Raw genomic sequence first — 26,686 nt, 5'->3', positions numbered from 1 at the left:
GTGCGATGTGTGCTGTGTGTACATTGGAGTGTGTGGATCTCTGTGCTAGTGGAGCTTGCTCTAATCCCTCCCATTCTTCGACCGATGGCCACGATCCCGCTCGTCGCGGTCGCGCTCTCGCCCGCGGCGATCCCTATCGCGGTCGCGGTGATCCCTCCCGTAATCACGATCCCGGTCGCGGTCGCGCCGAGACTCGCGCTCCACGCGCCGATCCTGCGTCCGGGCCGGCGCGAACGCAATCTCGCGGCGTCCACCACCACCGCCAGCGGCCTTACCGCGGTCCTGGCGCGCGCGCACCGCGTCCGCCATGGCGTTCTGCTGCGCGAGCAGCGCCTTGGGCCCGTGGAGAGGTATCTCGTCTGCGATGCGGCGGCGCGTGAGCCACCCGCCGGCGGGGAACGCCGTGGCTGTTTCGTCTAGCTCGACAAACTCGACCTGTGTGGGCGTCAGCGCCGCCGCCACCTAGCCCCCGCCCGTACCCACCAGCTTGGCATAGATGTGCGGGTTGGCGAAGCTGCTCGACTGCAGCAAAGACGTGTTGATATGCTGGCCCTGCTGCTTGAGCCGCAGAAACTGGGCGACCTTGGCCTGGCGGGTGAGCGCTGTCATCGGCATTCTACACCCACGCTCAGCGCGTCGCTCGGCTCGCCCTCGGGCGGCGGGATACCCCAGTCCACGCCGTGCGCTTTGGGCGCCGTCGCGAGCCGGAACGCGTCGGTATCGCTCAGGCCAGCGACGTCGACCCGCGGCGGCCGTGGCGAGGTCGCGCGGGACGCTGAGGCGGGCGGCGGGGAACCGCGCGACGGCGCGCGCGAGTCGGGGCTTGCGCGTGGGTGGCTCGAGACGTAGGGCACTGGGTGGGCGTGAGCTGGCACAAGCGTGGGACGAGAACAACTCACCCGTCTTGCGTGGGCGCTGGTTGCGGCGAGGCGAGGCGAGCGAGGTCGAGGGCAGCGACGAGATAGTGATTCCAGATGGCTCCCTCGCGTGTTCGTTGGGTCAACTCACGGATGGGCCCGCTGCGGGTGGTGACGGCGAGTCGTCGGCATAGTGCGCGAGGCCTGGGGTGAGCTTGGCTCCAGACGGCATAGCTCACCTTGCATTGTGGCCGGGTGGATGTCAACAGAGAGTTGAGCAGAAAGAGACAATGAGAGATAAGTAATTCTAATCCCATTTAGTCGTCCCAAGTCGCCGCGGCGCCTAAGTGAATAATAGCCAGCGGCTAGAGCCGCCGGTCAGCCGCCGCGAGCCGAAAAGTGCCTGAACCCTCCAAGTCCTGACGTGCTTGAGCGAGCGCAAAGTCGGAATTCGTAGAGACGGCGAACAGCACGACGATAACAAGGTCCACAACGACAACAGGCTCTTGCCATTGTCCCATAACCCGCTCACACCATGGCCGACGAGTTCCCCCTCCCCATCCCGCCCAGCAAGAACCGCAACGACCTCGCGATCGAGCTGATTTCCGGCTCGGTCGGCGGCGCGGCGCAGGTCATTGTCGGACAGGTGGGTGCAGCACGGACAGACTGGACAATGCTGACCTTTGCCAGCCCCTCGACACGCTCAAGACGGTGAGTAGACGCAAGGAGGTGATGAGTGGCAGCGCTGACCCCCGTAGCGTGCCCAGACGGCACCCAAGGGCCAGTTCAAGAACACGCTCGACATCTTCAAGGTCACGGTGCGGAATGAGGGCTTCCTGGCGCTGTACAAGGGTGGGTAGGCGTGAGCTGCTGCGGTGGCAGCAGCGACGTCGCATGATGGTCGCTCCCTCGCTTACGCACCCAGGTATGGCATCCCCCCTCATCGGCGTGGCGGCGGTCAACTCTCTCCTCTTCTCGGCATACGGCGCCGCCCGCCGCCTCGTGAGCCCGTACCCCGACTTGACGGTCGGCCAGACGGCCTTGGCAGGAAGTATGGCGGGTGCCGCGAACGCGATCCTGGCCAGCCCGGTGAGTTGGGTGCGCGCGCGCATGGCACAGGCGACTCACCGTTGCCTCTGCCTGCCTCGCTGCCTCTGCCTTGCTGCCTTGCCGCCTCGCTGACGCTCGACACCAGGTCGAAATGTTCAAGATCCGCATGCAGGGCCAGTACGGCGGCGCGGGAGACAAGAAGCTCAACGCCGTCGTGCGCGACATGTGGCGCCAGTATGGGCTGCGCGATGGCATCATGCGGGGGTACTGGGTGAGTGGGCGACGAGGTGGACGTGTGGCGAGCGCGACGACCTCGCCGCTGCTAGCGCAATGGACCGCTCGCTGACGCTCGCGGTAGATCACCTTCGTCCGCGAGATCCCAGCCTACGCGGGCTTCTACACGGGCTACGAGACGACCAAGCGCTTCTGGATCAAGCAGCAGGGCACGACCGACCTGCCGATCTGGGCGCTGCTGTCGTCCGGCGCCGTCGGCGGCCTGGGCTACTGGCTCGCGTGTTACCCGCTCGACATTGCCAAGAGCCGCGTGCAGCTCGCCGCGGCGCCGCCTAGCCGCGGCGGCTGGCTGACGGGCGGGTACATTACGCGCGAGATTGGCGCGATTGTGCGCGAGGGCGGAACGTGAGTGTGCAAGAGAGGCAGAGGGAGCTGACGATGCCCAGCAAGGCGCTGTTCCGCGGCCTCGGCCCCTCGCTCGTCCGTGCCGTCCCCGCTGCGGCGTCGACGTTTGTCGCGTTCGAGCTCACCCGCGGTATGTTGGCCCTGCTGGACGCCACTGACACCCCCCAGACTACATCCACGAGCACGACCTGCTCTAAAACTAACCGCGCCTGCGCCACCTCTAGATTGCACAGTAGAGAATGCATGCCTAATGATGATGCCGCTAGAGCGGCCACGATCTGGGGGCGTCAGTTGAGCTCCGGCTTTGTCCAACTCACACCCTCTGCGACAGGTTCTGGTGCACCGCCTTGACCTGGGTGTACGCCTCGAGGCCGTATGTGCCGAGCTCGCGCCCGATGCCCGACTGCTTGAAGCCGCCGAACGGCACGCCGGCGTGGATGTAGTTGTACTGGTTGATCCAGACTGTGCCGGCGTCGAGCGCGCGCGCGACGCGCGTGGCCTGCCGCCCATCGTTGGTGAACACGGCTGCGGCGAGGCCAAACGTCGTGTCGTTGGCCAGCGCGAGCGCGTGCGCCTCGTCGGTAAACTTTGACACGACCACCACTGGCCCAAAGATCTCCTCCTTGACGACCTTCATCCCCTCGTGCGCGTCGGCCAGAATCGTCGGCTCGACCCAGAACCCGCCGTTCGACTGCGGCCACTTGCGACCGCCGGTCACGACGCTCGCGCCCTCGTCGCGCCCCGACTGGATGTACGCGAGCACCTTGTCCCGCTGCCCGGCCGATATGAGCGGACCGAAGGACGTGTCCTCGGCGGACGGCTGACCAATGGCGCAGGCTTCGGCGCGCTTCTTCAGCGCGGCAATGTACGCGTCGTACACGTTTTCTTGGACGTACACCTGGGTTGTCAGTGGGTGAGCTGTCACATGCGAGCACCCACCCTTGAGCTCGCGCAGCAGTCCTGACCAGAGTTGAACCAGATGCCCACGGCCGTCCAGTCGGCCGCCTCCTCCACGTCCGCACTGTCAAAGACCAGCAACGGCGACTTGCCGCCGAGTTCGAGTGTGACCTTTTTGAGGTTGGACTCAGCCGCAGCAATGGAGATGCGCCTGCCGGTCGCAACGGAGCCAGTAAAAGCGACCTGTTGCATTAGCGGCTGAAGCTCGGTTTCGACAGCCCACCTTGTCAATGTCTTGATGCCTTGCGATGGCCTCGCCTGTCGTCGCGCCCAGCCCCGGGACGGTATTCAGCACACCAGCAGGCAGGCCAGCCTCCTTCGCGAGGTCGGACATCGCCAGCGCCGTCAGCGGGGTCAGCTCGGACGGCTTCATGACGACCGTGCAGCCCGCCGCGAGCGCCGGCGCGACCTTCCACGCCCACATGAGCAGTGGGTAGTTCCACGGGATGCTGGTGGGTCAGGACCGTCCTTATGGGTCACCCACATCTGGCCGCACACGCCGATGGGCTGGTGGAGCGTGTAACACAACTTCTCTCCGCCGAAGCTGTCGATCGTCTGTCCGTGGATCTTGTCGGCCAGGCCGGCGTAGTACCGCAGGCAGGCGACGGCGTCGGCGACGTCGGACGTGCTGGGGTTAGCTATGCCAGGAGGCCTTCCTTACCGAGCCATGCGGATTCCCTTGCCCGAGTTGAGGCTGGTGGGTCAGCCCTCCTCACCGGAAGAGAACCCACCTCTCCAGCGCCGCTATCAGGTCGGCATCGCGCTCGAGGAGGTCGGCGAGCTTTGATATGACTGGTGGGTAAGAAATCGGGAAGACTGGCCACCCACCTGCAGCGCGCTCGACGCCCGAGACGTTCATGCCCCAAGTCGACCGGAACGACGACCGTGCCGCCCTCACGGCAGTGTCGACTTCCGATGCACTCGCGTGTGCGACATTGACCAGGTGCTCTCCTGTCGCCGGGTTGACCGTTGCGAATGTCTCTCCTGCGGCCGGGGCGACCCACTCATTGTTGCTGGGCGTGAGCTGAGGCGGAGAGAAAGGAAGAGCTCACATGAAGAGGCCGGTGGGCACGGTCACCTCGCCGAGGGAAGGCACGCTCAGCTTGGTGTGCGTCGCCGGCGCCGTGGCCAGCCCTCGACGGAGGAGCACCGACGACAAGGGCAGTCTTCTTGCCCAGCGCATTTGACTTGGAGAGATGCGGAAGAGCAAAGGGAGGAGGAAGGGAGGATAACAAGCTTTGGGTTGCAACCGGGGACCCCGCGCGATCCCAAGTCCGACCGTGGATGTTCGCATCAGCCGGGACTTCTGCCTAAACAACTCTCTGTCTGTCTCTCTCCTGTCTCGCCCCGTCAATGATAACTCGTTGCGCGATAGCCGTGACCTGATGCAGATGATGCACACCAAATGACCCGCACTGCAGCTGCCGCTCGTCACTATCACCTCTTTAGGCCCCACATGCCATCGCCGCCGGGATATGAGAGGAACGGAGGAGATGCCGAGATGGGCGCCCAAGACTAGTCGTGGGCAGTGAATGACTAGTGGCCATGTTGTCGTCGCCATCGCCATTGCACCTATCGTCGATCCCTCGCCAAGACATTCCGCATATCCAGGACATGATGTCGCGAGCTAGATGCCCTCGATGAAGATCTGAAGGAAAGAAAAAAAAGTCATGGCAGCGACGGCGACGGTCTCGGAGTCGAGCCTCGGATCTTGCCACCGACGCCGTCCTGTTGCAGACCGGCACGCCGCCCGACAAGGGACCGACCCCGACCTATTTGGCAAAAACCTCACACTCGCTTCTACACTAACCATCCCATCATCTCTGCAACTCCGCCTTGCCTTCCCACAACGCAGCATCCATCCAGCGACCTCGCAGAGGCGACAATGTGCCCCTAATCCCCGCCATCCCGTGCATAAACACTGCGGCAAAAGGGTGCAAGACGAGCCCCAACAGCGCCGACCCTCGGCAAACAAAGTTCCACCCCATTCCTCGGCGACGACGCCGCGGCTCTCCGTGTCTTGTCTTGAATTGGACCTGTCTACTACTACGACTGCAGCATCCAACACACCAACCTTCACAATGTCGGCCATGCTGTCTCGCAAACGGTCGTCACGCGCCTGCGATGTAAGTTGAACGGGTTCTGCGAGCCATGCTTGACAGACGTGTGGGTTGCCGAGCTGACGTGATGTGCGCGCGCAGGGCTGCAAACTGTGGGTAGTCACACACCTAACCCGTCCCTCCTCCCGCTCCTACTAACCATGGCCCAGCCGGCGCATGAAATGTGAAGACATCACAGTGTCCCCGACGTCTGGCGCGCCGACGTGCAAGCTCTGCCGAGACAATCGCGTCGAGTGCACCTTTGAGACCCCGGTGCGCAAGCGGTAAGTCTACCCACGGCAACTGGTGTTTGCCCGCGGCCGCCCCGACGTCGGAGTGCCCGCTCACACATGCCAGCGGCCCCGCGCCGGGTTTCCGTCGCCGTGCAGGCTCCCAGTCCAACGATTCGCCAGACGAGTCCAGCAAGCCGAGCAACCTCTCAGCGCCGACCTCCGGCCCACACCACCAGCCCCGATCCGAACAACCGGAGAGCTCCCGGATGGCAGCTAACCGGGCCACGCCGCCCACAGGTCCGCATCACCACACCCGGCCAAAGGCCAACCCGGAGACGGGTCCCGTCATGCGTGTCCGCCTCCTCGGTCTCCCTCCCATCCTGATTGACGAGCTGCTCGCGATCTACTTTACCCACGTTCATGTAAGCCACGGCGACACCCACGAATGGGGACTTGGTCAGCTGACATGGACACAGAATGTGTGGCCCCTTATTTACAAGCCCATGTTCAACCCGCACACGGCGTCGGCACCGCTGCTCCTCGCCATGCTCGCCATCTCGGCGTGCGTTGCCACTCCGCCGTTGGGCCCCAAGGACGGCGTCGATGCAAACAAGCTCTTCAAAATGGCCGAGACGGCCCTCCCAGCAAACGAATCACGCCTAGACCTTATACAAGCGCTTCTGCTGCTGTCTCTCCGCCAAACCGGGTGTGGTGACAAGCGCTCGGCATTCGCGTACGCCGGACGGGCAAGCTGCATGTGCCTCAACCTCGGCCTCAACTTGGCTCCCAACAAGAACACTGACAAGTCCGAGGTCGAACTGCGGTCACGAGTCTATTGGTCTACCTACCTCCTAGACAAGGTGTCCGCCGAGGAGACGGGCCGCACCTACCTCCTCCCTTACCGCCGGTCGTCAATGCCCCTGCCGGCAGTGAGCGAGGTCGACGAGTTTGAGGCATGGCCGCCGCAACCTCTCTCGTCGGCTCCACTACCACGCTCTGTCCGACATGTGATGCCGAGGCGCGGGCACATCATGTCGTACTTTGTGTGGACCTGTCGACTGGCCATGATCGTCGAGGATATCCTCGACTTGGACATTGCCGGCCCACCCATCTCGAACGCATGGGACGAACAATTTGCCGCCAAGATGGGCGCAGGACCTCAGACCGATCTCTTCACCCGGGCAGAACAGATCGCTGAGCAACTCGAAGAGTGGCGACGACACATGCCGGCGATCCTTGAAGTCGACCTCGCGCGAAGTGTATCACCTCTGCCGCACCATGTCGTTGGCTTGGCGGTAAGCATGACACACCTGGGCTTAGCTAACCTCTCCTAGTGGTTCAACACGACCCAGATCCTTCTCTACTCTCGGTTCATTCAGCGCCGCAATGCCGGGACACCGCCCCAAGGTCCTCGGCCGCCAGAATCGCTCGTGGCCCGCGCACACGCCATCTGCTCGCAGGCAGCCGAGGCAACGGTCGCATTGCTAGCTCACCTGGACCAGCACAAGCTGCTTGGCCAGGTAAGCGCTGACATCATTCATCTGCTTAGCTTGATTACACTGTTTGAAGGTAGGTTAGTGAGGTCGATTGCGAGCTAACCCTGCAGCCTATGACGCAACGGACCCCGACGACGAGCTGGCCCACCGCGCTAGGGTCAACTTTGCGCAGTGCTGCATCTGGCTCCGAGACATCTCCTCGTCATGGCCGTCGGCATCCGCGCACAAGGTGTTCTTCGAAGGACGTAAGTACGGCGTGTCGGACGTTGAGTTGACACCCCTCAGTTATCCAAGGAGGCCTCAAGTTGCTTTCTCACGAGTCGGGCGTTGGAAATAACACTGCCACGCCACAGGACGACGAACCAGTGGCCGACTCTCCTTCTATTCCCGACGGACTGCGAGCTATCGGCGGCAGACTGGCCTCGTCCACGGACACAGGAGTGCCGCTTGCGCCCCCGACGCCGTTCAGCATGTCGGCTGCCTTGTCTGGCCCGAGTGGTCCTAGCGCCCTGTTCCAGCTTCCTCAGTTCTACTGGAACCAGCTGTCGACGAGCCAGCTCCCACTTGCTGGTGATTCCAACACCGGATTCAGCACAGCCGGCAGCGATGTGACGGGTGGGTGGGACTTTGGCACCGGTCGTGCGGGCGAGGGCACGCCGTCAGGCGGAGCCGGCACGGGCGACCTCGAGTTCCCCCCGCCGTCCGTCGACTGGGGTGGCCTGCCGCCAGACAATGGCTTCATTGGCCCGGCAACGGAGCACCAGTGGGGCGGCGGGGTCGACCAAGGCGTGGGCGTAGGCGGTGCGGGACTGGTGAACCCGACGTACATGGGTGTCGGGCAGACATCCCAGCCTCCCAACCAGACCGACATCTACCAGCAGCTGATGAGCTACATGGTGGAGGCGGCCAAGGGAAACTAATTAGCCATGCGTGGCTAGCATGGCTCTGAAACTGTTTGTACTAGTAGGGCTCGGAGATGTAATGCAGAGCGAGACGAGTTTGGCAGCAGTAGGCGGGGTAGATGGTGTTATTTACGGGTCCGGAGATTCAAGCGCCGATGGCGCGGTGGGCGGCGGGGTGGTGGCGGCTGCGGGGGCGACGTATTTGCCGCCGCCGACTTGCATCGGCCACAAAGACACGCCGAGCGGCCCTCGGGTCTAGAGAAACACAATATCGCGACGTCGGGGCGATCCGGAGAGGTGTAATGCGTTCCAGTGCATCCCGGTGTGGCCCGCGGGCGTGACGAGCGCGGGAGTAGTGGTGGCGGGGGTGGTGGTGTGGGCTATCATTCATCTGAGACAACGGAAGGGGGCGGGGCGGGGTTGGGCTGGGCTAGCTGGCGGGGCTCGGCACAACCCGGGGGAGACAGCACTAAGCAGTACATCACTGACGCGCCTAACACCTCGAGGCTTGGTGGCTACATTCCAAACGCGTGGATCGCGTCGGCTGATAACAAACACGGCGGTTAGTATCCCGCCCGACGTCGGCTGGCAATCTCGCCCGTGCCAACTCACCATGTGTCCGGAGCGCTGTAATCTCGCCGGGCGCGCGCGGCCGGCCGACCTCCGTCCAGGCGTCGAGGCCGTGATAGTCCAGCTGCTGGGGCGGCGGGGCCGCGCACCGCGGCTGGGATACGGGCTCGGATATGCGCCATGCGCCGCGCTCGTCGCTTGCGAGCATGACCGAGTTGCGGGATCTAGGCGTGTGTTTCAGCGGCGTGCGTGCCAAGCTCGCGACTCACTCCATCGCCACATCGTGGTCGTTGAAGTTCCACGGGCTGAGGAGGAGGTAGCTCGTCGCGACGTTCGTGAGCGTGTTCGGCGCGTCCTCGGCCCGCGGGATGTGGTGCGTGCCGAGGTTGGCCCACACCACGAGGTCGGTCTGCGCGAGGGACTCCTTGTTGAAGAACTGGGGTGTGAGCTTGGAAGGCAGTCAAACAAAGGGGGGACGGTGCACCTTGTAAAAGTTGACGGGGGGCGCGCCAGGCAGGTTGCCGTTCCACATGCTGCTCGAGCTCGGCTCGTCGTCGTGATACCTGCTGACGGCGACGTGGTGCTTGGCCCAGTTGACGCTGTTCTCTGTGCGCTTGGCGTCGAGGTTGGCCAGGCGGCACAGCGGGCCAGGATGGAGCTGGTATCCACGCGGGTTGCCCCACGCGTTGAGCTTGTCCTCGTTTGTGACGACAAAGGCGCCTTCCATACTGGCGTCGGCGTCAGCTCACCACCAGCGAACGTCGCACCCACTTCCTCGGGAACTCGAACAGGCTCTCCTCCGCCACGGCCTCGCGCACAATCTTGCTCTGCACCACCGGGCCCCAGCCATCAAACTCGAACCACTCGTCCCCGCGCTCCTCCTGCTCAAGCTTGACCCGCATAAAGCTGTTGTTGGCCCCCGCGACGTCGAAATCAATCTTGTAGTTGATCACATGGTCGTGCAGGCTGCCCATGTTGCCGCCGTGGATGCGGTGCCCGTACGGCCCTTGCGCGGCATCCCATGTCCCGCCTTGGAGGTAGCCCGAGGCCGAGACGCGGATCTCGAGGCTGCCGTCCAGCTGGAACGTGTAGTCGAAGATACTGCCGTCAGCAGCCACCCCTTCGCCGGTGCTCACTAGTCGTAGTTGCCCACGGTCGAGATACTCCGCACGACCAGCTCGTACCCCTTGACCGCGCCAAACGTGTCCTTCTCCCGCCCCGTGTGGCGCGACAGCGGCCGTTCCGCGACCCGCTCATACACACATATCGCGTTTCGCCGCAGCGTCGACCCGCCCTCGTGCACCGTGGCGTTCAGCAGCGTCGCGTGCTCGGGGCAGTCGTAGCCCAGTATCACCTCGCGCACCTGGCCGCCCATGCCGAACGCGCGGTCGAGCCACACCGTCGCGGCCTGGTGCGGGTCCGAGCCAGAGTACTGCGCCATGGCCTCCTGCGGCGCCAGCTCGTAGATGATGCGCTCGGAGCGGAAGCGGATATCCCACAGGTGCAGGCCCATGTCGCGCTCGAAGCCGAGGTAGAATGCCCACCCCATCCATGTGATGTAGTCTTGTTGTGTGTCGACGCGGTACCGCCGCCCAGCGGGCTGCACCTGCCTCGGGCCGGCGCGGTCGTCGAGGTCGCGCTGCTTGCCGCGCACATTGCGCGACGCCCAGTCCGAGGGATCCCACTTGGTGCGGTGGAACTCGCCGGCCTCATACGCGGCCCGCAGCGCCGCCAAGGTTCGGTACAGCCGCCCGTGGGTGACGTACCCCATCGCATGCCACAGGCTCGCGTCGGTCCCGCTCATGTCGACGAGGATGTAAAAGTCCACGCTCCGGATCCACGAGCCGGGCACGTTGTGTTTCAGCTGGATCCACGTACGCCGCCACGCGCCGTCATACGAGACTGGCATCTGTGCCGAGATGGTCAGCGAGCCGTCCGCCGCGCTCATGTTGAACAGGTCGCGCGTGATGTCGTCGATCGGGCTCATTAGCCGCCCGATCGCCTCGGTGAGGACGGGGAAGTTGAACGTCGAGCGGCCATTGAGGGGCACGCTGGCATGGTAGATGGCGCTGGGGTTAGCGGAGCAGAGTAAGTACAACGCTTACGTGTTGGGAACGATAGTCGTGCGCTCAGACAGAGGTAACGGCCCCACGAGGTAATCGACAACCTTCTCCGCTGGCCCGTGGTTGATAACAGCGCGGGCGTACCGTTCCACCTCCGCTCCCCCGCTGTCGAGGTACGCCAGCGCGTCCGCCTTCTTAGGGTGGTAGCTCTCGACCAGGTGGATGAAGTTGTCCGAGTCGCGCGCCGTGTCGGCGTCAGTGAGGTTGAGCGCCTGGTCGGGGTGGTGCAGCCAGCGGCGGAGGGCGACCGCCTCGTCGAGGTCGAGGTTGCGCCAGATGTCTGCGGGCGTCAGCGGGCCCGGGGGGCGACTCACTCTTCCGCGGGGCAGTGATGGTCGGTTCTGACCAGTCGGCGCATACTTTGAGCTGCTCGGCAGGTTGCTGGCAGTAGTACGCTGCACAAGCTGCGAGCGCAAGGGTTCCGACGGCCGCGAGCGCCGTCGCCCAGCGCGTTCGCGATCGCTTGGGCGTGCGACGAGGAGGCGCAGCGTACCCCTCCTCCTCTGTCTTGAGTAGCGGCTCTTCTTCCTCGTGCATCGGTGTGAGTGTAGCTGAGTGAACAGTGCCAAGAAGGTCATTGATGCCCCATCGCAGCATGTGGGGCAGGAGTGGGTGGGTATGACGTCGTCGGCGATTGCCGATGGGGTGCCGAGGGCGTGGGCTATCCTCGCGACCTCACCACCTCGAAGTCAAGCCTAAGGCCTCAAGGCAGTCACCTCGCCTCAAGCCCACAATGTCCAGCAACAAGTGCACGCGACTCCTGCAAGGCAGCCGACGAGCCTGCCTCGCGATAGGCGTGGCCCCACCGACGACCATCGTGATAAGCCTATTCCCCACACCACCCCTATCGCCCAGTCCAGCCCACTAGCCCGGCGCTAGATCAAGACCCCGAGATCGAACCCCGCAGTGGTGTACCCAGCGCATCACCGCAGCGCAGAGCACCAAGGTGTCGCACACGCACCCCAAAGCTTGCTGCTATTAAGTGGAGCGAGCACTCGGTGTGATCTGCCGCCGGCGAATGCTATATACGGCCTGCGCTGCGCGGCTACTCGGCCTGCCTGCTTGCTTGCTTCGATGTTCGCTTCGCACCGGCCGGTGCGAAGGAGCGTAGAGAAGCCACACGCCGCGGCGCGGCGACGTGACGCTCAGGACGTGACCCCATTTTCGAGCTTCTCAAGGCCGGCGTGGTGGTGTAGTGGTGCTCGTCGTGTTCTTAAGCTGCGCTCGACAGTGATGTCGCGCCATCCCAACCCCTCTCATCTCTACCCCACGTAGCAGGCTACGCAAAATCGACTCGTCTGGCACGGCCGAACCACCTCACGACATAATGAAGCCCTTCGTCTCGCTTGTGCTCGCATTCCTCGCCCTCGCGGCGCACCACCACCACCACGGCGCCGCCGCCACGCCCATCGCACTCGCCGGCGACAACGCCCCCGCTGCAGCAGCCCCCGCCATCGTGTGGCCTACCTTTGTCGGCCCGGTCAAGTTTACGCCCGCCAAGGCCGGCCTCACGCCCCCGGAGGGCGGCAAGCCCATCACCGCGCGCGGCGGCGCGGGGGACAAGCACAGCCACCACCGCGGCTGAGGCGAGACGACGCACACAGTCTGGCACTGTATACATACACCGTAGCTTGGCTAGCTGCTGGCAGCATAGCATGCACACCACCGCCCTGGAGGCGCTCTGTCGGAGGACGGAGAATCTGGTGGCACTCGGACGAGGCGTCTGGCGTCTGATGCGGCGTGCCCTCGCCCCCCCCGCGGCGCGACTTAAGCATGTTCGTGGAGGAGGCCCCGCCCGAAGTGGTAAGGGGAGGGAGGCATTGAGGCGAGGCAGCACAGTGGCCACGAGTGGCCGTGTGGCGCTGGACGGCCTGCCTCTGTGGCGGCGTGTGGCGGCGCACTGACCGCTCGACACTGACCTCCCTCCCTCCCTCCCTCTCTCCCTCGGCGCGATCCGACCGTCGTGCTCGCCATCCCCATTGCATTGTCAAGCGCGGGCTGTGCTCAAGTCAGTGCTTACCTCGCGTTGCTTTCCATTGACCGTCTCGCCGCTGCCTATCTCACGCACGCTCGTTTCTAACGCTCCTTGCCTCACCACCCACCATGCGGTCGTGCCTGCTCGCTGTCCTCGTGCTCGCCGGCGCCCTGCTCTCGACGGTTCTCGCCGCGCCCGCACAGGCGCGTTTCGCGTCTCCGGCCTCCTTCTTTTTCTCCCGGCCGGGCCCGCCGCGTCTCGCACCGCCCCCGAACGACGACGAGCTTCTGTCGGCCTCGTGGACCCCGAATACGCCCTTCCGCGCACACAGCGTCGTGTGGCACGGCGCGCGTCAGTACGTCGCCAAGAGGGGGCACATCAGTGATCCGCAGGTAAGTTGGAGCGGGCAGAGCCTGGGCCTTCTGACTCATTCCAGTTCGACCTCCGCCTGTGGACTCCCAAGCCGGACGACGACGCAGAGGACAGCTACGCCTACGTCGGCCCAATGCTGCGTGTGGCGAGGTGGCGACAGCTCGTGATTGATGATAACTTGGAGGAAGACGCGGCCTCGGACCCCTCGGCGATGCGCGATACCCAGCACAGGGCGCCGCCCAGCCCGCCAGACTGGTACGACTGGCACGCGGTGCACCGGTGGTTCATGTCACGCCGTGCGCTTGCGGTGGTTGTGGAGGTCGAGTGACCGGCGTCGACCTAGTACGGGGCCTTGGGCATACTTATAATAATGCACCCATTTCGCGATCAATCAATCGGCCGGGGAGCGTGTGACCCGCTTGCTTGAGATGAGCGTGAGATGAGGCGCCAGTGACACTTGGGCAGAAAGGTGTGCGACGCCATTCCGCGCGCTGCGAGCGGAGACCCGACAAAGGCAAGCGGCAAGCGGGCCAGTGGCACTAGTGGTCGAATTTCTCTCTCGGCTGGCTCAAGCTGCTGCGTTGCGCGCTACACAACATGCTACAAACTCTTGGCTATCTTGGCATACAAAAGTCCAAACAGCGCCGTGGTAGCCCGCACGCACGCACGCCCCGCGAGCACGTTTGAAACGCTCGAGCGCGACATTGTAGAGGAGGCTAGAGCACGTCGTCTGTCTCCCGCGTTCCGTCCGTCCGCCCGCTGGCTCGTGATAAGCCGCTCTGCTTGCAGCGTCGACGACGAGAACAAGCGGCCGAGGCACGCATTCCGTAAAACCAAAGTGGCTACCACACTGTTGGCACGTTTGTCGTGTGTGTCGCGCGTCCCAGTCGCACACATCACGACGACGGGCCCCAGTTCGGTTGGCCAGCCGCCCAACGTAACCGTACGTCCATGGCATAACAGCGATCGATCGCAACGCTCACGCTCGCACCGCACACACACTTACTCGCCATCGCAAATGGTGCTCCCACTGCTCCTGCTCTCGCTTCGCTCTCGCTGGCGCACGCCGCGCCGACCACCTTCGTTTCCACGACACAGATGCGGCGCCGCCGGGTGCCGCCAACGCCACGACGTCGGCTGGGCCCACGCCGCTCACAGACTCGAGTATCGACACGTACACCATCATCGCGTGCAGTGTCGTAGGTCCTTTCGCGAGAACGCCAGGTGGCTCACACACAGGCCGGTGGCCTCCTCCTCGTCCTTGCTGTGGCGCTGGCGTTCGTGTACCGCTACTACCACCCGCAGCACCTGCGCGAGCGCGCGCCGTACCCGCGCACGCACATCGCCCAGTCCCACAGTATCGACTCGACGCACAAGGGCAGCGTGAGAAGCTTCCTCACCGAGCCGATGGAGGCGATTGTCGATCGTGAGTGCTGCTTGCTCCGAGGCCGAGCTGACTGGCTGCCTAGACCACGACATCGACCCAGGCCTCGCGAGTATCGACGAGACGGCCGCCCCGCCGCCCAAGGTCCGCAGAGTGCTCGGCATCGACGGGTGGAAGCCGTAGTGGGCGGAAGGAGGGCGTAGTACATAGGGCGTGGGAGGGGCTGGGTACAGGTGGAGCTGCGCGAGCAGGCTCGCGCTGACTGTCGTTTTGGGATTCTTGTTCTTATAGTTCTAGTTGTCGTCGACGCGTTGTAGAAGTTGTACAGGGTAAAACGCTGGCATGCGACTGTCGGTGCATGCGCCGTGCTGCGGCGTGGTACGGCACGCAGCGCCGCTACGCCGAGACCAAGACTCTCGGCGCACCCAACCGACTTTGCATTCCACAGTTACAATAGATCTTTTGGCCCAACAACCCAACCAACGGTCCGAGTCTGATCGCCACCGCCACCTCGGCCCTGAACGCCGACTGCCTGCGCCCCTCTCGCACCGGCCGGACGCCTCCTCGGCGCCACCACTCAAAAAGCAGGCGCTGTCACGCTTGCTTGCTCTACTGCGCAGGTCCGACTGGGAATCGAACCCAGATTACAAGAATCAGAATCTTGTGTACTAACCGTTATACGATCAGACCTGTAATGCGTGTCTTGAGGATTTGTCGGTCGGCAATGAGCGGATCGGCCAACGGGCGACTTGGAGGAGAACCGGCCCACAATCAAGGTTTGGAGCAGGGCAAGAGGCTCTGACACCGATGCGCTTGTGGGAACGGCGAGCGGCAGGAACAGAACAGGCACAGACTGCTGCTGCGCCGCGTCGCCTCGACGACGAGACAAAAAGGTGGGAAGAAGCCCGATGACGAAGATTCGCCACACAGACAATGGTGAGACAATGTTTCAGTCGTCTAGACGTCTCTGACGCGCTGACAATTGACACTGGGCGTTTGGTGCTACCCACGTGATGGACATGGCGCAGCGGGAAGGGCTATCAGAGCATGACGATGAGGGGCTCGCACTCGAACTCGGCGTCGCAGGCGGCTGCCAGACGTCATGACGCGCACGCACGACGACGCGAAGATGGCGCTTCAGCCCCTCTTCATGGCCATCATGGACGTCATGGTACGACGCGAGTCGACGCGCCGACGAGGAAGCGCGACGACGACGACACACTAGTTGGCGTGTGCGACGCCGAGGACACTGATCAGCGTCCAGGATGCGAGGGGGCGCTGCTCCTCGCCGCGTCGGCGGTGTCGCACCATCCACCCCCCTCTCACACGATGACTGACGCCGCCGCCGATGCGACAAGGATGCGACGCGCGCGACACTGCCTCGCCCCCTGCACCCCTCCTGCTTTGTGCCCTCGCACCACCGCGTCCTTGTCAGACGCGACCACAATGCACCGCCTCGAGAGCAGCGCAGAACAATACTTAACGGGGCGCTCGTCGCGTCCTTGTCTCTCTCCTCACCACCACCTCTTCCTCTTCCTTCGACAGACAGTACTGGCTACTGTCTTCACTCACTATCACTCACACTCACACTCGTTCCACCTTTCCTTCGCCCTTCCTTCACTGTCACCACAAACCATGACTCGTACCCACACCTTTGCGCTCCTCGCGGTGCTCGCCCTCGTCGGCGCCCGCCCCCTCCAGCCGCGTCAGGACGCGACTGGCGACTCTCTCTCCTCGTCGTCGGACACGGCCACCGCTGCGCCGACCGACTCGTCGACCGCGTACTCCGCCTCCTCCGACGCCACTAGCACCCAGTCCACCGACACGGCCGCTTGGGGCCCTGGCGGCGACGAGGGCGGCTCGGCCAACTCGACCTCCGCCGGTGCCTGGGGCAGCGGCAACGGCCACGGCCACGGTCATGGCCACAACGGCCACGGTGCGGGCGGCAACCAGCAGGGCGGCAACCAGCAGGGCGGCGACCAGCAGGGCGACGACGACTGCGAGGACGACCAGGAGGAGGACGACGACTGCGACGACGGCGCGTACAACTCGACCTCGTCTGCCGGCGTTGGCGACTACCCCTCGTCTTCTGTTGCCAGCGGCTACGGCTCGTCTTCGGCTGCCACCAACTACGGCGCCTCGGCTTCCGCCGCTGCCAGCAGCGACACCTCGACCATGTACGCTGGCAACTGCTCCTCGTCCGCCACCGCCGGCAACTACTCGGTTTCTGCGGCCGCTGGCAACTACTCGTCGGCTTCGGGTGCCACCCGCTACCCCGCGGCTTCCGCGGCGGCTTCGGCTGCGAGCAGCTACGCCTCGTCTGCGGCTGCCAGTGGCGACGCCGCGACCACGTCTGCTGGCAACTACTCCGCCACGGCTGCTGGTAACTGCTCGTCTGCGGCTGACGGTCGCTACTCCTCGTCTTCGGCTGCTGGTAACTACTCGGCTTCCGCTGGCAACCCCACGTCGACCGTGTCCGCCAGCGACTACTCTTTGTCGTCGGCTGCTGGCAACTACTCTTCGAACTACACCTCTGCTACTGGCAACTACTCTTCGACCTACTCCTCCAACTACACCACCAACTACACCTCGCTTGCGGGTGCTGGCAACACCACCGTGCCTATTCTGAGTGTTGGAGCCGACAATGCGACCATCCCCACTCCCGCCGGCAATGCGACCATTCCCACTCCGGCCCTCGCCAAGCCCACTACCCCCGACTTTGCCAACGTCAACTGGACCGAGTACACGCTGCTCAACTGGACCGCGATCGACTGGGTCACGTTCAACTGGACTAGCATCTACAACAAGCCCCAGAATGTCAGCGTCACCGCTCGCCAGTTTGGCGACATTGCGAACAACGGCACCGGATACGGCAACGTGACAGCCCAACTCCCCGACCAGGCTCAGAACGGTACCACTGCCCACCACGGTCATGGCCACAACGGAACCCACCACGGCCACGGCCACGGGCTCAACGGCACGCACCACGCTCATGGCCTGAATGGCACCCAGCGCACCCACGGCCTCAACGGCACGCACCACCACGGCGGCCACAACGGAACCCACCGCGCCCAGAACCGCAGCCACGGCCACCACAACAAGGCCCGCGGCAAGCGTGAGTCGTCATCATTGAGCCCAGTTTAGACCGCCGGATGCTGACATGTTTCAGACCACTCGAACTGCGGAACGTCTTCCACCGCCCCGCTCCCAGTCAGTTCTGATGTGCAGTCGGCGGCCGCCTCGGGCGCCTCGGCCACCTCGGCCACCTCCTACGCCTCGGGCGCCTCCTCGTCTGCGTCGACCTCTCAGCCCGCGGCGCTTGGCACCAGCGACCCTGCCGCCGCTGCTGCTTTTGCTGCTTCTTCAGCCTCTGCCTCCGGTGCCTCAGCCAGTGGCAGCGACAGCGGCAGCGGCAGCGCCAGCCCCACGCCCGACGTTGCCTACTCGTACGCCTCTGCGCCTTCGGCGGCGTGAGAGTGAGCAGCATGCAGTGGCCGCGGTCACGGCCAGGCCAGGCCCGTGCGCAGTCGTTGTCGCCAAGCGGCACGGGGACAGTGTTCGTGCCAAATGACCAGCCAGCGCGACCTTAACTCTCTCTTCGTAACATCGTTCCCGTCTGGCACGGAAGCGACATGCATCCTTCACCTGTGTTCATTATGGCGTGCCTGCCGAGCGAATCCCGCACGGATCGTGGTTTGGATGGCAGGGGGCTGGCTTTTCAGACCAATGACGCAGGCAGATCGCGGCGTGTTACGTTGATATCAGCAGTTTCAACTTCCCGCCCGCGGGGCTTTTGGCGGCATCGACGTTATGAAACCGCTCCAAACAGCGAAACGGCGGCATCTTGCTGGCCCCATTCCAGTGGTAAGGTGTGAGCGGTCCAACAGGCGGGTCCAGCACTCGTTCCCGTTTCGTGAAATGATGCGCTCGGCAGGCCCTCGAGCACGCCAACCTCCTCGCAGCCAAGCCAGCCGGCCAGCCGCCCTCTCACACCCCACCCCACTCACACCCACCCCGCTCACCTCTCTCCCTCACACGTTTCTCACTCGCCTCCTTGGCCTGGCCCGATGCGACAGATTCGATTAGGTTACGCTCGCTCTCACCGATAACCACTTGCTGAAAACGTCAAGTGGGGGGACGTCGGTGCGCAGTCGGCACCACCGAACATTGTCGTTTATGGCATAGCCCGTGTGACGAGAGCCTGCGCACGGGAGGGTGGTGGTGTGGCTAACTGGCTAATCTTGGCCCAAGAGTGGCTTTCCCGGTCGTCAACTGTCTCCCAGCGACGGTATAAAGCCCGCTTCTTTCTCACACAGCACCGAGTCCCCCCAACCAAGTCCCCCCCGGCCGGTCACAATGAAGCTCGAGCTCACCCTCGCCCTCGTCTCGCTCCTCGCCGTCAACGGCGCGCCCCTCCCGCAGGACAACAGCGGTGGTGGCGCTGCCGGCGGTGGCGGCGACGGCGGCAACCCTCCCCCGCCCGTCGTCAAGACCGTCGTCTACACGTACCAGCCCATCCCGCGCCCCACCTGGAAGTGGGAGCACCCGTCGTGGTCGCCCCCTCCCCCGCCTCCTCCCCCCGAGACCAAGGTCGTCACCGCCACCTACCGCCAGTGCAACTGGGTGACCAACGGCGAGGGCGACAAGGCGACGCACACGTGGACGTGCACCGACGTCGTCAAGCCGCAGACTGTCGTCGTCGGCGGCTGGGGCGGCTGGGGCGGCTGGTTCTGGCCCTCGTGGTGGGGCGGCGGCCACAAGTCGTCGGCGCCTCCTCCCAAGACGGACCCCACGCCGGCCCCCAACGCCGGCAACGCCGGCGACGCGCCCAAGGAGAGCCAGGCGCCCGCGCCGGCCCCGACCCCCGCCCCCGCGTCCGGCGGCGCTGACCCCGCCGCCGACCCCGGAAACAACGCCGGCAGCGGCAACACGCCTGCCGCCGAGTCGGCCGCGCCCTCGCCCGCCCCGGCTGCGGCCGAGACCCCCGCCGAGGCCTCGGCCTCGCCTACCGCCGCCGAGCCCACTCCCTCGCCGAGCAGCAGCGGCCCCGACCCCGCCGCCGACCCGTCCAACAGCGGCGGCGCTGGCTCTGACGCCGGCCAGGGCTCTGACGGCGCCAACGGCTCCAGTGGCGCCAACGGTGCCGACGGCACCAGCGAGAGCGGCGGCCCCAGCGGCCCCAGCTCGATCCCCTCGGGCGGCGCCGACCCCGCTGCCGACCCCGGAGCTACGCCCGCGTAAGCGCAGAGGCGGCCCCATATGCCTGAAAAGGACAGTTTATAGTCGTCGTGATGTATACAGTCGTTGTGTTGCGGCTGGGTCGGCGCACGGAGAGAGAGAAGCTTGGGAGACTGGGTCGCAGGCGTGGGAGGCCGTCTGCAGAGCCGCCCCATACACCTGTTGCGAGGGACGAGGCATCACGTACCGGCCCCACCCAGGCCCCGGCGACCGATGCCCAATGCCCATATACATGCTTACAACGGATATGCGCTATGCAATGCTGCCGTTAGGCTAGGATCCACCCACCAGCCTACCTGCCCTTGTCGTCGAGCGACTGCTGCCCTTCTACAGCCGCCTCACACGCCGGGCCAGAACCCCCCGTTGCCGAGCCACTCGGCCCACGCGCTCGCGAGCGCGCGCATGCCGCCGTCCGCGCGGGCGGTGCGCATGACCCGCGCGACGGCCTTGAAGCGCTCCGCGTCGGCGGCGTGCTGCAGCGCGCGGGCGACCTGCGGGCGGGTCATGCCCGCGTCGGCGGCCAAGTGGAGAATGTGGAGCTGCAGCTCGCGCGGGAGGCGGGTGAGGTGGGCCGACGTCGAGCCGTCGCGTGTCTTGCCGCGGAGCACCACGCGCCCCGTGGCCAGCGTGCGCATCACGCCGCGCCGCAGGTCGGCCGTCGCGCCGGCGTTGTCCTCGAGATAACGCACAAAGTTGGACCGCGTGATCTTTGTCCCGACGCGACTGCCCACATGGCACAGACACGGCCCGGGCCAGAGAAAGCGCGGCACATGCCAGTTCTCATGGCACACGCGGCGGAGCGCGCCGTTCGCTTCCCGCAGCCCACGCACATCGTGCTGCAGGAGCGTGCTGAACGCGTACCCCTCGAGCGCGAGGTACTCTACGCTATGGGCGCGCGCGTCGTCCACGAGGAACTGGTGCAGCCGGAACACGGCGGCCACGGAGAGGTTGACGTGTAGCTGGAGGAAGCGGACGTCGGGGGGTAGCAGCGGCAGGAGGGCGACCAGCAGCGCGTCGGTCGGCTCCGGGGGCGCTTGCGAGTACAGCTTGAGACAGGCGACGCGGGAGCGCGAGAGCGCATCGAGGAGCGGCGCGAGCTCGGCCGGCTGCGGATATCAGTTGGGCTGCTGCGGCTCGCGGATTGCGCCTCGGCACTCGGCAACTCACGCTCGACCAGTCGATAGCCGCCTCGATACTGGACCGCACGGGCACCCAAGTCGACGACCGGTCCCAGATATGCCCCGAGTCGCCTAGCGCGTCCCACAGCGGTGCGAGGTCGTCGTCGCCATCCTGTGATGGCGGCGCGCCGCGCCCGGCCCAGTCGAGCCCTGGGATTGGGCCAGTCGCCGTCAAGTACAGGTGGTACACTGTGCGTGTTAGTGCCGGTCGCTATCGCACCACTTACCGTGCGTGGACGACGCGCTGTCGTCGCTGTCGCTATCGTTACCGGGGTCCGTATCCGGGCTGGCCATGGTCCCATCCTCTGTAGAATGTGATGGTGTGGAGGAGGATGGGGATGGAGATAAAGCCGGAGCTATCTGGCTCGCTGGAGCAGGTTGCTGCTGATCAAAACTCCTCGCTTAGCCGATGGCCCACCTCCACTCGGCATTCGCCTTTGGGGACACTCGATCGCTTTCTTGGCGACGGCTCGACGGCCGCCGCGGCGAAAGCCCCACTCTGCTCCACTCCACCCCTGCGGTGATACAATACATTACTTATGGCACACAACACGACGCATCCGACGACGACACAGGCACTCTACCGCTCTACTCTACTTGGGCGCTCCTCCCTCCCACCAGAACCCGCCGTTCGCGAGCCACTCGTCGCGCGCAGACGCGAGCTTGCCAGGTCCCTCGGCCGCGGCGTCGTTGAAAATCCGCGCCATCGGAGCTATCGAGTCGCGGTCGCTCGCGTGCTTGTTGATCTTGAAGAACTGCGACTCGGACAGTGTGGGCTCGGGGTCGTGCGACGCGAACCATGCAATGTTTTGCAGGACCTCGGAGGGCAGGTCCATGATTGGACATGGCCCCGAGTCTGCTGGCCGCGCATGATAGAGGATGCGCGCGGCGACGAGCGACGACAGCGCGCCTCGGCGTACCCGCTCCGTGAGGTGCTTGTTTCTATCCAGCACCTCGTTGAACGCGCGTGTCTGCCGTGCCACCATACAGTGCTCTTGCTTCTTGAAGCGGCGCTGGGCGCACGTGCAGTTGACGGGAGGGTAGTCTTCGAACCCGCACGACCGGTCGCAGACGACCTTGAGCGTCACGTTGCCCTCGGTTAGGGCCTGGATGATGGCGCTGAAGTGGGCCAGTGGCGAGCGGTTGGCGGTCGGCACGATGAGGTACTCGAGCCCGTGGGAGCGTGGCGAGCGCAGAAAGTCGACGAGCGCGGGCACGACCTCGCATGGCAGGTAGGGGCCGGTGAAGTCGAGCACGCGCAGCTGGGGGACTGCGAGCCGGTCAAACAGCGACTCGAGGGCCCGTGCAGATGGGTTGATAAGGATGCGGTCGATGCGCGAGGCGTTGAGACGCTGCATGATGACTTCGAACTCGTCGAGCTGTGGGCCGTCAGCGACAGCTTGGCGCCTCGCCACTCACATTGCTCCATCCTGCTGTGAAGATGCGGATTGGTGGCCCTGGGTGCCAGAACTCCTTCTCGCCCTCGTCGGCGAGCAGACTGGCCGACTCGAGCGCGAGCAGCTTGAGGGGCGCGACTGGGTCGGGGTCGCGTTCCTTCTCCTTGCCTACGCCGCGCTTGCTCCAGTGAAATTTGTCGGTCTGGCGCGTAAGGCACATGTTGAAACAGTCCGCTGGTGGTGACATCAGCCTGGGCTCTGTAGAGACATTGGGGGCACTCACCTTGGCAGCGGACTGGGATCGGGCCTCTTGTGGCAGCCATTGTGGTCGCGTGCGCAGGTGGGTTGGTCTACGATGGAGTGATGATGTTCTGGGTGTGGTGCTCGACGCCACTGCTGCCATTCTGGACTTTTATGAACACAATCGACCTTAATTGAACCCCCGGAGTGGTTCTGTCCGAGCGACGTCACACCGAGAGGAGCGTGAACGATAAGGCGCCTGTTGGCGCCATTCGCGGCCAGTATGCGGAGCGGCCCGAGTCGGCGTCTGGATAGCCCGATCGTGCGTATCATCCACCCACTGCCCCCTCGTGTTCGCGCCATGCACGATGGTACCGACTTGCGTATCATGTCGACTCGATGCACTGACCTCGACTCGAGAGACAAAAGACGGCCGCGGCGGTCAGTCCGACGGCATTGTGAGCGAAGGGTGAACACGTTTGGAAAGCCAGTGGAGCACGCGCCACAGGGTCAAGGCCACTGCTCCACCAAGATAAGACTGAGAGCCAGACCGGCCGAGGCCAGCGGCGCACGAAGGGGTGCGGTCAGTGAAAAAGAAGGTACGCAGGTCAGCTGCGAGAGATTGTCCGTCGAACAGTGCGAGGCGAGGGCTGACGTCAGGGTCCTGCTGGAATGGAGGGACCAAACAACGGTGAACGTGATCGTCCTGCTCGGCCTGCTCACGTGGATTGACAGGATGCGGCGCTCGAGGCGCTGGAGGCGTCGTGGACTTTGACCGGGCCATGCATACTGCTTCTGAACAACTTCGCTGTCAATCAACGTGCACAGCTTGAACGGGGCAACTCACCTATTGTTTTGCCGTGTCTCGTGCTACTACAACCCCCAATACCGTCCTGACGTCCCCTCTACTCGCCGCCGGCAACCTTGCGCCTCTTGGCAGGGGGCGTCTCGGCCGGCGGAACACCGCGGTCCCACCACATCTTGCCATTGTGAAGCCACTCGTCCATGGTGACCGCGAATTCCGGGCCCTCAAAGTCAGCAGTTGCCCGCGATTGGGACCGGAACGCGTCGCGATCGCGCACACAGCGCATAAAGCGGCACCACTGGTCGGTGGTGAGGGCTTCGGCGTCGTCCGCAGTATACTTGATGATGCGCTCCAGGACTTCGGCGGGGAGCTTGGTCAGGGGGCTGGGAGTCGGGAGGCTGCTGGAGGCTGGTGCCGTCTTGTTCTGCTTCACTCGCTTGGCCTTCCACTGCCTCTTCTCATCCCAGAGGCCCGCCGACCAACGCCAGTTCCACTTCCACACCATCGGGACCGGCTGGCTCTTGGCGTACAGCAGCACGCGCGCGGGTATAAGGACGTCGGCGACCGCACACTTGACACGATTGTTGAGCTCCTTGTTCCGTTCCAGGAGTTTCTTGAGGCGACGCACGATACGGGTGCGTCCCTGTGAGTAGACAGTGTCCTTCCAGCAAGTGCAGTTGTCGCCATGTGCCGGAGTCGTCGTCACCTCGCGGGCCCGAGGCCAGCTGTATGGGGGGTTCACGGCCACAGTGCGGGCGACTTGCTGGGGGTCGAGGACCTCGCAGAAAACAGTGAGCGACGTGTTCGAGTTCTCGAGGGCCTCGACAACCTCTTGGAGGTAGTGGCCGGGAATGAACTTGGCGCGGCCGTTGCCGCCGTCGGTCTGGAGCACATGGAGGCCGTCTGAACGCGAGCTGCGGAGGAAGTCGCCGAGTGCCCACTTGTCGAGTTCACCACGGACGCAAAGAGTGTGTGCTCCTGGCGGGATTCCATCGACAGTGAAGTCATCAAGCCAGGCACGGAGCACGGCCGTGTTGGCGTCTGCCAAGTTCGAGTGCCACCGCGCGACGTGGCGCGAGACCTGGATGGTAAGGACCTTCATCATCTTCCGGTCGAGGAAGCGAGGGAAGCTGTGGACGAAGTCGTTCTAGAGCGTCAGCCACTGATTGCGGCAGGAGCTTACTTCCTTGAGGTGGCCATCTCCTTCAAAGACTGTGCGTCCATTGATGGACTTGCCTTCCTCAAGCTTGAAAGAGGTGCCGTCGGAGAACCGCACGCCGTCGTCGTCGTCCTCGTCTTTCACCTCGTCGAGGGACGGCCAGAGCAGCTTCTCATTCGACGCCTCGATGGCGAGTTTGACCCGGACTGTGTTGTGAGCGAGTGACACTGGTGACCGTAGGAGATCTCACTTTTGCCGAGCACCGATGTGTTTGCGGGCATGACGGAGTCGGGCGATTGGATAATGGGCAATAAGTGGGGAAGGGGTAAGTGTGTGTGTGAGAGGGAAGGCAGAGAACGTGAGTAGAACGAGTGATGTGAGACTTGGGGTGAGAGGAGAAGGAGGGGTGTGGTGTAAGGAATGGTGAGGTGAGTCAAGTGAGAAGGGGAGGTGAGAGTGGATGATGACTTCCAGTCGTTTGAGCAGAGAGAGAGAGAGAGAGTGAAGAGTCGTGGTGATGGAAAGAAGGCGACGAGTTGAGCAAGAAATAAAAGTTGGTGACAGTGAAGACGACGATCACGACGGCACCAAAAGCCTCAGTGACAGCGACACTGGTGACCACGATGACGGGGGAAGACGAGGAAGACGAGGAAGGCGAGGAAAGACGCGCCGTCAACTCGTGTCAACTGGCACCATGACATCACCGCAAAAACAAATCAACCGCGCGTCCCAGGTGCCAGATTGCCAGACAAGAGGGTAGTGTCATACCGCAACTGCGTGAGCATCGCCGAAGGTCTGACTGGCGCGACGTTGCCGACCCAAGAAGCAACACTTGCATGTGTAAACCGAGCCGACTACCAGCGCCCGCCGTGGCCGCCCCCATGGCCACCCCGACCACCCCCAGGTCCGCCACCTCCATGGCCACCGGGACCACCGTGGCCAGGCGGCCCGCCACTGGGCCTACCGAAGCCGCCACCACCGTGGGGCGGGCCACCATGCGGGCCGCCGTGCTGCTGTTGGAAGCGGGGTGGCGGCCCACCAGAAGGCGGGCCCCAGTTACCGTGCCCGCCGTGTCCTCCCGGTCGGCCGCCGCCGCCGTACGCCGCCTGCTGAGCCTGCATCTTCTCCCACTCCTTCTTCTCGTCGTGCTCGTTCTTCTTGCCCTGGGCGGGCGTCAGTGGCATCTAGGCAGACTACGCACAAGGAGGAACTGGGTGAGCAGGGTGCCGCCTACGCCGGCAGCAGCGCCCGTCGCGAGGCCGGTACCGAAGCCTGGCCCGCTCGACTCTTGCTGCTGCGGGGGCGGGGGCGCGTAGCCGTTGTTGTACTGCTGCTGTTGCTGCTGCTGGGCCGTGTCGTCCTTGCCGCCGAAGAGCTTGCCGAGCCCAACACCGCCGACGGCGCCGAGCGCAGCGTTCGTCTTCCACCCGCGCTCGCCGTCCGCGGCGCCATTTGCGTCACCGGTAGCGCCGGCGTTGAGGTACGACGCTGCCTGTCCGCCGCCTGGCGCGCCGGTCGGCGGCTCCCACGTGATGGTGGCGGGGTTGGTCGACGGGTTGATGTAGTACCAAGCGTTGTAGTTGGCGTCCCACTGCTTGAGCCTGGGTGTGAGCGTTGACAGAGGGTCAGACGTACCATGGGGCTGGGAGCGAGGGGTCTGACACTGGGCCGGAGGACATGGTGAGTTGGGAGAGGAGGTAGGTGAGTGACTGTCCTGGGGCGAGGCGTCGTCGTGTTATAAGGCTTCCCCAGCACGTAGTGCTGGCACCTCGCAGCAGCTGCGGCCGCTGCGGCAAGGCGTGTTTCGCCTGCGCACGAAGTGGTGTAGAGACCACTATTGGCGGGGTGCAGCGAGCCACATATGCGGGAGGCTGTGCGCAGCAGGGCGAGCTGGACGGACGTCGGCGGCGCTGCGTGCCACTGGCGGTGCCGGGTTAGTGTCCGAGGCCTCGGCACCGCCTGCTGAGCAAACGCCGGCGCTGACAATGCATGGACATGCTGACCGAGGAGTT

General features: G+C 64.5%; 11 protein-coding genes and 1 non-coding gene across 12 annotated transcripts; 6 read left to right on the top strand and 6 right to left on the bottom strand.

Moving 5' to 3' along the window:
- LOC62_03G003953 (uncharacterized protein) lies at positions 1–1,115 on the bottom strand. Its single transcript, XM_062770482.1, has 6 exons — positions 1,097–1,115; positions 1,009–1,061; positions 900–978; positions 627–853; positions 484–588; positions 1–435 (listed from the first exon to the last, which is right to left on the bottom strand). The coding sequence occupies exons 1-6, from the start codon at positions 1,101–1,103 to the stop codon at positions 61–63; spliced, it is 846 nt and encodes a 281-aa protein (XP_062626466.1). The 5' UTR covers positions 1,104–1,115; the 3' UTR covers positions 1–60.
- Positions 1,116–1,360: 245 nt separating this feature from the next.
- mcfS (Mitochondrial substrate carrier family protein S) lies at positions 1,361–2,784 on the top strand. Its single transcript, XM_062770481.1, has 8 exons — positions 1,361–1,503; positions 1,548–1,568; positions 1,616–1,709; positions 1,783–1,946; positions 2,053–2,178; positions 2,266–2,546; positions 2,588–2,676; positions 2,715–2,784. The coding sequence occupies exons 1-8, from the start codon at positions 1,393–1,395 to the stop codon at positions 2,741–2,743; spliced, it is 915 nt and encodes a 304-aa protein (XP_062626465.1). The 5' UTR covers positions 1,361–1,392; the 3' UTR covers positions 2,744–2,784.
- aldA_4 (Aldehyde dehydrogenase) lies at positions 2,772–4,697 on the bottom strand. Its single transcript, XM_062770480.1, has 9 exons — positions 4,556–4,697; positions 4,332–4,516; positions 4,235–4,295; positions 4,165–4,197; positions 3,988–4,131; positions 3,727–3,952; positions 3,486–3,686; positions 2,864–3,444; positions 2,772–2,824 (listed from the first exon to the last, which is right to left on the bottom strand). The coding sequence occupies exons 1-9, from the start codon at positions 4,684–4,686 to the stop codon at positions 2,809–2,811; spliced, it is 1,578 nt and encodes a 525-aa protein (XP_062626464.1). The 5' UTR covers positions 4,687–4,697; the 3' UTR covers positions 2,772–2,808.
- Positions 4,698–5,307: 610 nt separating this feature from the next.
- Positions 5,308–8,339, top strand: nirA_2 (Nitrogen assimilation transcription factor nirA). The gene is made up of 8 exons (XM_062770479.1): positions 5,308–5,629; positions 5,705–5,715; positions 5,773–5,886; positions 5,960–6,257; positions 6,312–7,130; positions 7,170–7,404; positions 7,442–7,576; positions 7,617–8,339. The coding sequence occupies exons 1-8, from the start codon at positions 5,585–5,587 to the stop codon at positions 8,249–8,251; spliced, it is 2,292 nt and encodes a 763-aa protein (XP_062626463.1). The 5' UTR covers positions 5,308–5,584; the 3' UTR covers positions 8,252–8,339.
- Positions 8,340–12,253: 3,914 nt separating this feature from the next.
- Positions 12,254–12,511, top strand: LOC62_03G003949 (uncharacterized protein; the record flags this gene model as incomplete). Its single annotated transcript, XM_062770478.1, has 1 exon — positions 12,254–12,511. The coding sequence occupies one exon, from the start codon at positions 12,254–12,256 to the stop codon at positions 12,509–12,511; it is 258 nt and encodes an 85-aa protein (XP_062626462.1).
- A 518-nt stretch (positions 12,512–13,029) lies between these two features.
- Positions 13,030–14,840, top strand: LOC62_03G003948 (uncharacterized protein; the record flags this gene model as incomplete). The annotated part of the gene is made up of 5 exons (XM_062770477.1): positions 13,030–13,293; positions 13,338–13,413; positions 14,372–14,472; positions 14,513–14,699; positions 14,743–14,840. 5 exons carry the CDS (start codon positions 13,030–13,032, stop codon positions 14,838–14,840), a joined length of 726 nt encoding a protein of 241 aa, XP_062626461.1.
- Positions 14,841–15,275: 435 nt separating this feature from the next.
- On the bottom strand, positions 15,276–15,347 carry LOC62_03G003947. The gene has a single exon. It is a non-coding gene; the product is annotated as a tRNA-Gln (tRNA).
- A 945-nt stretch (positions 15,348–16,292) lies between these two features.
- On the top strand, positions 16,293–18,131 carry LOC62_03G003946 (uncharacterized protein; the record flags this gene model as incomplete). Its single annotated transcript, XM_062770476.1, has 2 exons — positions 16,293–17,772; positions 17,827–18,131. 2 exons carry the CDS (start codon positions 16,293–16,295, stop codon positions 18,129–18,131), a joined length of 1,785 nt encoding a protein of 594 aa, XP_062626460.1.
- Positions 18,132–19,013: 882 nt separating this feature from the next.
- On the top strand, positions 19,014–19,898 carry LOC62_03G003945 (uncharacterized protein; the record flags this gene model as incomplete). The annotated part of the gene is made up of 1 exon (XM_062770475.1): positions 19,014–19,898. One exon carries the CDS (start codon positions 19,014–19,016, stop codon positions 19,896–19,898), a length of 885 nt encoding a protein of 294 aa, XP_062626459.1.
- A 335-nt stretch (positions 19,899–20,233) lies between these two features.
- On the bottom strand, positions 20,234–23,095 carry LOC62_03G003944 (uncharacterized protein; the record flags this gene model as incomplete). The annotated part of the gene is made up of 7 exons (XM_062770474.1): positions 22,754–23,095; positions 22,493–22,704; positions 21,692–22,452; positions 21,572–21,588; positions 21,301–21,378; positions 21,063–21,262; positions 20,234–21,001 (listed from the first exon to the last, which is right to left on the bottom strand). Exons 1-7 carry the CDS (start codon positions 22,791–22,793, stop codon positions 20,234–20,236), a joined length of 2,076 nt encoding a protein of 691 aa, XP_062626458.1. The 5' UTR covers positions 22,794–23,095.
- Positions 23,096–23,615: 520 nt separating this feature from the next.
- LOC62_03G003943 (uncharacterized protein) lies at positions 23,616–24,955 on the bottom strand (the record flags this gene model as incomplete). Its single annotated transcript, XM_062770473.1, has 3 exons — positions 23,616–24,662; positions 24,699–24,880; positions 24,925–24,955. 3 exons carry the CDS (start codon positions 24,953–24,955, stop codon positions 23,616–23,618), a joined length of 1,260 nt encoding a protein of 419 aa, XP_062626457.1.
- Positions 24,956–25,528: 573 nt separating this feature from the next.
- On the bottom strand, positions 25,529–26,353 carry LOC62_03G003942 (uncharacterized protein; the record flags this gene model as incomplete). Its single annotated transcript, XM_062770472.1, has 3 exons — positions 25,529–25,837; positions 25,876–26,275; positions 26,310–26,353. 3 exons carry the CDS (start codon positions 26,351–26,353, stop codon positions 25,529–25,531), a joined length of 753 nt encoding a protein of 250 aa, XP_062626456.1.
- Positions 26,354–26,686: the final 333 nt, after the last annotated feature.

Source organism: Vanrija pseudolonga, chromosome 3 (assembly GCF_020906515.1).
Source record: "Vanrija pseudolonga chromosome 3, complete sequence".
In the NCBI taxonomy this organism is placed as follows: Eukaryota; Fungi; Basidiomycota; class Tremellomycetes; order Trichosporonales; family Trichosporonaceae; genus Vanrija; species Vanrija pseudolonga.
The sequence above is the reverse complement of the archived record's forward strand: the minus strand, read 5'-3'. Positions and strand labels throughout refer to the sequence as shown.

Bases quoted from the DNA above. Each gene is read 5' to 3' on its own strand.
- aldA_4 (XM_062770480.1), bottom strand. From the start codon at position 4,686: ATGCGCTGGGCAAGAAGACTGCCCTTGTCGTCGGTGCTCCTCCGTCGA. The intron at 4,517-4,555 runs GTGAGCTCTTCC...GCTCACGCCCAG, and splicing joins GTGCCCACCGGCCTCTTCAT to CAACAATGAGTGGGTCGCCC. The intron at 4,132-4,164 runs GTAAGGAAGGCC...AGCTAACCCCAG, and splicing joins AAGGGAATCCGCATGGCTCG to CACGTCCGACGTCGCCGACG.
- nirA_2 (XM_062770479.1), top strand. From the start codon at position 5,585: ATGTCGGCCATGCTGTCTCGCAAACGGTCGTCACGCGCCTGCGAT. The intron at 6,258-6,311 runs GTAAGCCACGGC...ACATGGACACAG, and splicing joins TCTACTTTACCCACGTTCAT to AATGTGTGGCCCCTTATTTA. The intron at 7,405-7,441 runs GTAGGTTAGTGA...CTAACCCTGCAG, and splicing joins CTTGATTACACTGTTTGAAG to CCTATGACGCAACGGACCCC.
- mcfS (XM_062770481.1), top strand. From the start codon at position 1,393: ATGGCCGACGAGTTCCCCCTCCCCATCCCGCCCAGCAAGAACCGCAAC. The intron at 1,504-1,547 runs GTGGGTGCAGCA...GACCTTTGCCAG, and splicing joins CGCAGGTCATTGTCGGACAG to CCCCTCGACACGCTCAAGAC. The intron at 2,179-2,265 runs GTGAGTGGGCGA...CGCTCGCGGTAG, and splicing joins GCATCATGCGGGGGTACTGG to ATCACCTTCGTCCGCGAGAT.
- LOC62_03G003953 (XM_062770482.1), bottom strand. The intron at 854-899 runs GTGAGTTGTTCT...ACGCCCACCCAG, and splicing joins CCAGCGCCCACGCAAGACGG to TGCCCTACGTCTCGAGCCAC. The intron at 589-626 runs GTGGGTGTAGAA...CTCACCCGCCAG, and splicing joins AGCCGAGCGACGCGCTGAGC to GCCAAGGTCGCCCAGTTTCT.